This window comes from Octopus bimaculoides, chromosome 3 (assembly GCF_001194135.2).
Source record: "Octopus bimaculoides isolate UCB-OBI-ISO-001 chromosome 3, ASM119413v2, whole genome shotgun sequence".
NCBI classification, from domain to species: Eukaryota; Metazoa; Mollusca; class Cephalopoda; order Octopoda; family Octopodidae; genus Octopus; species Octopus bimaculoides.
The window spans coordinates 17199641-17209231 of NC_068983.1; the positions used below are offsets into that span (position 1 = coordinate 17199641).

Below are 9591 nucleotides of genomic sequence, written 5' to 3' on the forward strand. Positions count from 1 at the left end.
GTATATATGTATATATATATATATATATATATGTATATATATATATGTATATATATATATGTATATATATATATGTATATATATATATGTATATATATATGTATATGTATATATATATGTATATATATATATGTATATATATATGTATATATATATATGTATATATATATATGTATATATATATATGTATATGTATATATATATGTATATATATATGTATCCGTTTAGAGTTCTATGTGTGTGTGTACATGTGTATGTATACATACATACATACATACATACATACATAAAAAAGAGATAATAGCTATATCATATAAACTCGGTGAAAATGTCCGAAGTATGGCATTTCTCCAAGTTCTAGAAATGGAAACCATCACTGATTAAAACCTATAATATTTTTTTTTATTCAAAACGAATTTCATAAATATTCATAAAATATATTTATGAATATAAACTATTCAAAGGGCATTTGCTCTATTATTTTTTATCACTGAAACAAGAATAATTTTGTTTTGTGTCATCTACTTTCAGAATTTATTGTAGCGCGTGGCCAGTTGGTCAGGTAACTGCGTTGTTGATCATAAGCTCGAAGTTTGATATGTCAGTGAAGTTGTTGATCTTAAGGTCGTGAATGTACGATGATTGTCATTGATATTTAATCTTGTAATCGTTAGAACGCCGGGCAAAATGCTTAGCAGTGTTTCGACCGGCTTTCTCTTCTGAGTTTAGATTCCGCTAAGGAAAGCGCGTTGTATACTTGGGGGCAAACCGCTTTACCTTCTGTTGTTCCAGTTCACTCAACTGACAAAAATTAGTGTTATAAATGGTTGGTGCCCTGTTAGAATGGCAGCGTAAATGAATCAGTGGCATGACCCAAAACCTTCAGACAAAGAAATGGATACGTCCAGCAACAGTAGGGTGTTGCTATATCTTGTTTTTATTCTCCCAGTAGTTTTTAAAGAGAAAATTAGGATCTTTTTTTTAAAACGGGGGCCACATTTTTCATTAACGAAACACTTTGAAACTTGGAACACTGGTAGAATGTGTCATATAAAACATCTTTTTCTCTTAGTCTTCTTAAAAAAAAAAAGAAATCCATAAATTATTCCATGTTAAAGTTGTCGTATTTCTGTAATTTCAACCAATCACTGACGTCCATTCAGCCGATATACATTAAGTGCCGACTACATAAACAAACGATTCTGAAACAATTAAACCTAACTCTAACCCTAACCCTTACCCTAGGGTTAGGGTTAAAGCAAATAAAACGAAGGTATGGAGATTAAATACGCTTTACATCGCTTAATCAGCCAAGGAGTAAATGTAAACAACTGAATACTTGTCAGTGATTGGTTGAAATTATCGAAATAAGACAATTTTTTACATGAAATAAATTCGAATACAAAAATATTTTTCTGTTCTATAACACAAAATAGATAAGTATACGAAGTTTGAAAGTCTTTCGGTACCAAAAACACTACGTAAAACATTAATGAAAAATGTGGCCCCCGTTTAAAAAAAGATCCGAAAATTAAACTTAAACTGTGATCATTATTTCAGGAAAAGAAAGATTGGAATACAGCCAGTTATATAGACAGTTGGAAGCGGGACATTTCCAGCGGCGGTTCAGACAGAAAGACAGGTAATAATCGTTTCTACTATAGGCACAAAAGCTGAAATTTGGTGGAGGGGGTAAGTCGATTACATCGACCTAAGTACTCAGCTGGTACTTATTTTATCGACCCCGAAAGGATGAAAAGAAAAGTCGACCTCGGCGGAATTTGAACTCAGAACCCGAAGACAGACGAAATACCTCCAAGCATTTTGCCTGGCGTACTAACGATTCTGCCAGCTTGCTGCCTTCCTGAAAGGCAGACGTGAGATTATACTTAAACCTCTACTCAACCTTAAATCCCGTAACAAAATTAACAAAATGGATTTTCTTTTGCTTTTTCGGACAAATTGACCTTTCCTCATCATATAAGACTTATATCTGATGTCTTTGTGGACGACATTTCTAACTGTTCCTTCTAACACATGGAAATTTTTTGCAATTGACCTCATGGATTTCTGGAATTGTAATCAATGGTCTGTTGAACTTGCTGGATAAATTCAGGTGTTCTGATGATTTCAGAGCGTTTAGGATGCTTTTTTATGCTTTGATACTAATGACACGTTTCCATCTTCAGTCTCTAGCTCCTTACAAACTTTGTAGACGAAAGATCTGGCAACTTATAAAACTCGAGATATTTCTAAATCACTATGCTCAGCCTTTATAATCCCAATAATAGCATGCCTCTTCATTTCTTGAGTAAGCTGAGGGTCTGCCATTATTCTTTTCTGAAACAAAAAGTATACTGAGTTAGCGAAAAATGCAGCAATGACCCCAAAGAGGTATGGCCTCAAATACCTTATATACACACACACGAACATCTCTCTCTTCCCCTATCAAGCTAGCCAGCTCGTAGCAGTAAGCATAATTTCTATTCTGTTTTGGTATTTCTTACCATAATACGAAAATACAATTCGTACTTATTTTATTGATATGCAGGGATAATATGCTAAATGGCTATGAAAAGTGGCTTGCTTGAAGGACAAAATTGAGCTTGGTCATCCAAAGTAATCAGTTTGATTTTGCAACTATGTTTCATTATAAATATTTACAGTGTGGCCTCTCTGAACTAACAGAGAAATAGAAAACGAACAATATTCTTGAATTGATTATTGGTTTTGAACGTATTAATATTAATCAATAACACATTTCTCGTTTAATTGATTTCTGATATTTTTCACGCTGAAACTTTTCATGGATCTTTACCGCAAAAATTATTGATTAATACCGAGGTGGGAAATTGTTTTTATGTGTATTCTTCTACTGGTTTTAGTTATAGGATTGCTGGGGTACCTCATTCGAAAGTTTAGACGATCAAACCAACCCCTCTACTTATTTTTAAGCTTGTCATTTATTTTATCATTCTTTGTATGTTGAATTACTACGTTATGTACAGAAATACAAACATATGCAGACATATGCATGCGATAGGTGTCCGAACAGTTTCCGTCACCCAAATTTCTCTTACATAGTATTGGTTTACGCGTGGTTATAGAAAATACTTCCAAAGTTGCCACGCAATGAAACAGAACCCGAATCCATTAATTGCGAAGCAAGCTTCTTAACCATACAGCCATTTTTGCACTGATAGAACAACTATAAATTGAGTAATAATTCTGCGCAGATTTTCGAACCTCGTCTAAATTAAAGAGAATTCAAGCAACAGTTCTTTTAGCGAAAGAGAAATTCCAGTTTCTTGTGGTTGAATAGATCTGGTCATCTTTCTCTCGGAACAGACTTTCAATTGTGAGTGATTTCTGCCTTGAGTTATGATTACAACAGAGAATAGGTCGGTCAGTATGTTGGTTTTCAAACTAAAACCTGGAGATGGTACCTAACAAGTTTCATGCAGGATTTCATTAGTTCGTCTAAATCTAACGAATAAAATTTAATGAGTAGGACGAAAGTGATTTCTTTAAGTAACAGTATCGCCGTAATGCCATCATATAGACTCACATTATATACTCACATGAAGGCATAAAGCTGGCAGGATCGTCAGCACGCCAGACAAAATGCTTAGCAGAATTTCATCCGGGTTTTACGTTCTGAATTCAAATGTCCTCGAGATCGACTTTGCTTTTCATCCTTTCGAGGTCGATAAAATAAAGTACCAATTCAAGTACTGGGGTCGATGTAATGGACTTGCCCCTCCCCTAAAAATTGTTAGCCTTCTGCAAACATTTGAAAAAATCATAGACTCACATTTCTTGTACTTCTATGAAGGGCCTTTGTGCTTGAAATATATGAAGGTTATTAAATTTTTCTTTTACTCGTTGTAAGCACCTTTCCGTGTTCACTATTTTGTTATTTTAGTTCTTTATCCCAATGTTCCAATGAAGTTACCATGCTCTTCTCTCTCTCTCTCTCTCTCTCTCTCTCTCTCTCTCTCTCTCTCTCTCTCTCTCTCTCTCTCTCTCTCTCTCTCTCTCTCTCTCTCTCTCACACACACACACATTTAGATGGACAGATAAATTATAGATATGTATACAAAATGCTTTTACAAAATAAAACGAAACTGAAAATAACGGTATATGCGTAGTCTGAATGGCCACCACGACCGATTTTCAACCACCCTATAGTTGCTCCAGTTATTACACACAGGTGTATTTCACAGTTACAACACATGGTCAAGTTACTTGTCAGACAATTAAAACTCCAAGTAAAACTGGAGCAACTATAGGGTGGTTGAAAATCGGTCGTGGTGCCATTCAGATTATGCATTTACCGTTATTTTCAGTTTCGTTTTATTCTACACTTTTATCTTACTAGCGTCATATACTCTTTTCATTTTGTATTGCAATCCTACTAATTTTTTTAATTCTCACAATACTCTTTATTTTTTTCTTTCGAAGAGTCTTACTGGTCCAATCCCCAGTTTCTGCTTGACTTGGAGGATGAGAAGGACGAAACTCCAGTCATCATCTCCCTTATGGAAATAATGGAGAAGAATCGGAACCGCATGGATATTTTCATTGGATTTGATGTTCACCGGGTATGTTTCTTTCATTTTACTAATTTTTTCGTGTATTTTAACGAAGATTTTTTCCCGACGTGCTAACGATTTTTACCAGTTCGCCGACTTTATAACAATCCTTTCTATTATTGGCGCAAGGCCTGAATTTTTTGTGGGTGTTGGGGTGTTAAGTCGATTACATCGATCCCAGAATTTCACTGGTATCTATTTTATCGACTCCAAAAAGATGAAGAGCAAAATCGAACTCAGAACATAAAGATAGATGAAATGCAACTAAGCATTTTGTCCGATGTACTGACGATTCTGCATGCTTGCTGCCATAATTACTATAATAATAATAATAATAATAATAATAATAGTTTCAAATTTTGGCTCAAGGCCAGTAAGGTCAGGGGTGAGGAGGTAAGCCGACTACATCGACTCCAGTGCTCAAATGGTACTTATTTTATCGACTTCGAAAAGATGAAAGGCAAAGGAACTCGGTAGAATTTGAACTTTGAGCGTAAAGACACGAAATGCCGCGTACTGACGATTTTGCCTGCTCGCCGCCACAGCTACTATAATAATAATAATAATAATAATAATAACATGAGCACTGAGAGAGCGCAAACCTCTGCCAAGGCAACACCAACGTCCTTATTTCTTTAATTAGGCCCAAGGCCTCAAAATAGAAGGGACAACACAAAAGACAGACAAAACAATGCATGGGGTACATAAAAACATGTAACGAATTAATTATGAATATAAATGAAATGGTTTTTCTACTCACCAAAGCAGGTAGTTCCATTTTACTGTTTTTAAATAAAGTGTTCTCCTTTAATTCGATTTCTTGGACCTGCAGTACCTCTACTGAGCACGCGCGCGCGCGCACACACACGCACGCTCACACACACGTACGCTCGCACGCACGCACAACGAGCTTCCAAAAAGTTTCTGTAACCTAAATTAACTAGTAAGGAATTGGTTGGCCCAGGCTATCGTAGAAGACATCCGTCTATGTTCCCGCACAATGGATCTGAAACTGAAATTTGAAATAATGTGGTTGCGAAGAGAAATTCTTCACTAGACAATCATGCCTGCATTTTAAATACTCTTGTTGGCACTCCGTCGCTTACGACGTCGAGGGTTCCAGTTGATCCGATCAACGGAACAGCCTGCTCGTGAAGTTAACGTGCAAGTGGCTGAGCACTCCACAGACACGTGTACCCTTAACGTAGTTCTCGGGGATATTCAGCGTGACACAGTGTGACAAGGCTGACCCTTTGAATTACAGGCACAACAGAAAAAAGTTGTGGTGGAAGAGTACAGCAGGGTTCACCACAATCCCCTGCCGGAGCCTCGTGGTGCTTTAGATGTTTTCACTCAATAAACACCCACAACGCCCGGTCTGGGAATCGAAACCGCGATCCTATGACCGCGAGTCCGCTGCCCTAAACACTGGGCCGTTCGGCCTCCACTATTTTAAATAAATAAATGGATTAAATATACTTAAGTGTACTTAAATATTACATATTCGCAGTTTGGCTGTGTGGTAAAAAGCTTGCTTCTCAACCATATGATTCCGGGTTCAGTCCCACTGCGTGTCACCTTGAGCAAGTATCATCTACTAAACCCTCGGGCCGATTAAAGCCTTGTAACGGAAAGTGAAAGAAGCCTGTCGTATATGTATGTGCGTGTGTGCCCGTGTGTTTGTCCCCCGCCACCGTTTGACAACCAGTGTTGGGGTGTTTATGTCCCGGAGATAACAGGCTTTAAGAAAATAAGTACCGGGGCGATTCGTTCGACTAAAATTCTTCAAGGCTGTGCCCCAGCATGACCGCAGTCTAATGACTGAAACAAAATAAAAATGTAGATGTATTTTCATTTCAGATTAAGAAAAACGCCCCACAACCTCTTAGTGATGATAATTTCAGCGATGAGTCTCTGAGATTCGAATGTAGAGCCGAAGAAACAGAATGGCGCGAAAATACGAAATATCTTACTCTGAAGCCAGGAAAATACGTCATCATACCCTTTACACAGGTGAAAGACAAAGAGTCTCGTTTTCTCTTGCGGGTTTTCTCTCAAACCAAAGTGCTTTCAAGGTCAGTCAAACATTTTTCTTTTAAGTTACAGTGTAAGGTACAGTAGTAGGCCGTCACTTTTGTAAGTGAGCATGGCTTGGTTACATGTACCATCTTTTACTTGTGTCAGTCATTAGGCTGCAGCTATGCTGGGGTACCACTGTCAAGAATTTTCAGTTGGACGAATCAACCTCAGTACTTATTTTTGTTAAATCTGGTATTCTATCGGTCTCTTTTTGCTGAGCCGCTAAGTTACGTGGACGTAAACACACTAACACCGGTTAACAAGCGGTGGTAGGAAACGAATACAAAGACACACACACACATATACGATGGGGTTCTTTCAGTTTCCGTCTATGAAATCCACTTACAGCTCGAGGCTATAGTAGAAGACACTTGCTGAAGCTGCCACACAGTGAGAATGAACCCAGAGCCATGTGGATGGAAAGCAAGCTTCTTATCATGCAGTCACTCCTGCGCCTACAGAGCCATGCTTGTTTTTGTTAATTGTTTTTAGATGCCTGTCTAATTACGAACAGACGTCAACATCTCAGCTCGGCTCCCTTACTTTGATCATCGAGGATACAATAGCTGGAGGGAAGAGAAGTACCAGCTTGGTACTGTACTAGTACCAAGCTGGTACCTATTACAATTGAGTAGACTGAAATGAAGTGTCTTTCTCAAGGACACAACGACCTTGTGATCATGAGCCAATCGAGAAAGAAAAAAATTCTAATTGTTAGGTTCAGACATGGGTGTGTGGTTAAGAAACTTGCTTTGCAACCACATGATTTTAGATTTCAGTCCCACTGCGTGGCACCTTATAGCTCCGGGCCAACCATTGCCTTTGTGAGTGAATTTGGTCGACGGAAATTGTGTGGAGAGCCCGTCGTCTGTGTGTATATATATATGTATGAGCACGCGGTTTTGTGTTTGTGTTTGTATTTGTTTCCTCACCACACTACTTGACAACCGGTGTACATCTCCTTAACTTAGCAGTTAGGAAAAAGGGACCGGTAAAATAAGTACCAGACTTTAAAAAAATATAAATACTGGGTCCTATTTGTTCGACTAACCCCATCAAGGCGCTGTCGTGGTATGCAATACTAGTGAGGGCGCGTAGCCTAATGCTTAGGGTATTTACTCACGATCACCGGTTCGTGGTTTCGATCCCCGGACCGGTTGTGTTCTTAAGCAAAGTACTTCATTTCACGTTGCTCTGTAATAATCACTTCGACATCTGACGTGTGGCACACCACGCACCTGTACAGGCAATGTCAATTTGATGGAAAGACTGTGTGCTAATGTACAACACAAACATTTGATTACTATAAACAAATCATATTTGCACGTTGTTCAACAAAAAATTGCGGAATCGTCTTTCACGGACTCGAGAGACTGCGAACAATACTAATATACTAAAAGTGATGGATGGATGGTAGAATCGGTAGGCATGGTGTTGGTTTACTTCGAACATTTATAAAAATAAAAGTAAAAAGTTAGGAATAATTTTCTAAATCTAATCTGCATTTGTTTATTACCAAAATTTAGTAAGTAACAAAACATTATATGCACGGTGAACAGTGAGATTCAAAATGATACTTGCATATTTATTCTTAATACGTTCCAACAGATTCAAACGTGAATATACTTATAGCTTCATTTACATTATTTACATATGCTAGGACACAACAACCTCCTAAGCAGACCGAGTGCAGATATGAGCAGCATATGGGAACCAGTATTAAGGAAGGATAGAAAAATATTAGATTTATAAGCCCTAAAATTCATTCCATAATTACCCGCGGTTAAAAGCGTGGGCTACTAACCCCAAGATTCCGAGTTCAATTCCAAGCAGTGGCCTGAATAATAATAGTAACATCGAAAAATACCTTAGGAATGAGAACCCAGGTTCGAAATATTCCCAAGACACCTGAAGAAGGCTGGAGGGTATATCAGCCGAAACATTGTGTTAACAACAAACAAGATGAGGACAAATATCTGTCAAATGTAAATAATGTACGTAATTCCTCATCTCTTAAATGTAGAACTGTATTATACTAATCGCTGTTGTGTTCGTCACAGGAGATCAATTTTTCCTTTATGACGAATATGTCTTCATAATATATTCGGTTTATTAATGAAAAGGATTTTGGAAACCCAGTGTTTCAACATGAGTCTTATCAGCAAGAAGCGCCTCCGTAATAATGAATTTAATAAGAGCCGATGGTCATGTTTATAATTTCAGTGAACAAACTGACATCTGCCAACCGATAATAAACAGCGAGTTTAGGCCCAAGTCAACCGCGAGCAAATATATGATCAAAAGCATTGTAACAATAAGAATAGCACCGTTTAATTTACGCATTATATATTTAATACTATATTATCTTCCGTAGTAATTTTAAAAATACTTGGATATGAATTTTTGGCTGCTATATCTAAGATGACAAGCGTTCACTTGGACAAATTTCTCAAATATTTAATAAATATGTAGTAGATAATTGCATTACTTTTATATTATTACATAAACCGAAGGCGGTGAGCTGGTACACAATTGTTAGGTTCAGACATGGGTGTGTGGTTAAGAAACTTGCTTTGCAACCACATGATTTTAGGTTTCAGTGCCACTGCGCGGCACCTTATAGCTCCGGGCCAACCATTGCCTTTGTGAGTGAATTTGGTCGACGGAAATAGCACGCCGGCCAAAATGTTTAGCGGCATTTCGTCCATCTTTACGTTCTGAATTCAAATTCGGATCTTTTTTAAAACGGGGGCCACATTTTTCATTAACGAAACACTTTGAAACTTGGAACACTGGTAGAATGTGTCCTATAAAACATCTTTTTCTCTTAATCTTCTTTAAAAAAAAAGAAATCCATAAGTTATTCCATGTTAAAGTTGTCGTATTTCTGTAATTTCAACCAATCACTGACAAGTAT

General features: G+C 37.4%; 1 protein-coding gene across 1 annotated transcript in view; it reads left to right on the top strand.

Moving 5' to 3' along the window:
• LOC106873505 (calpain-A) overlaps window positions 1–9591 on the top strand; it is a 61321-nt gene that overhangs the window by 21464 nt on the left and 30266 nt on the right. The window contains exons 5-7 of the mRNA XM_052966071.1: window positions 1561–1642; window positions 4465–4604; window positions 6456–6670. Of these exons, the coding sequence (XP_052822031.1) occupies window positions 1561–1642; window positions 4465–4604; window positions 6456–6670 (437 nt within the window). The remainder of the gene's footprint in view (window positions 1–1560; window positions 1643–4464; window positions 4605–6455; window positions 6671–9591) is intronic.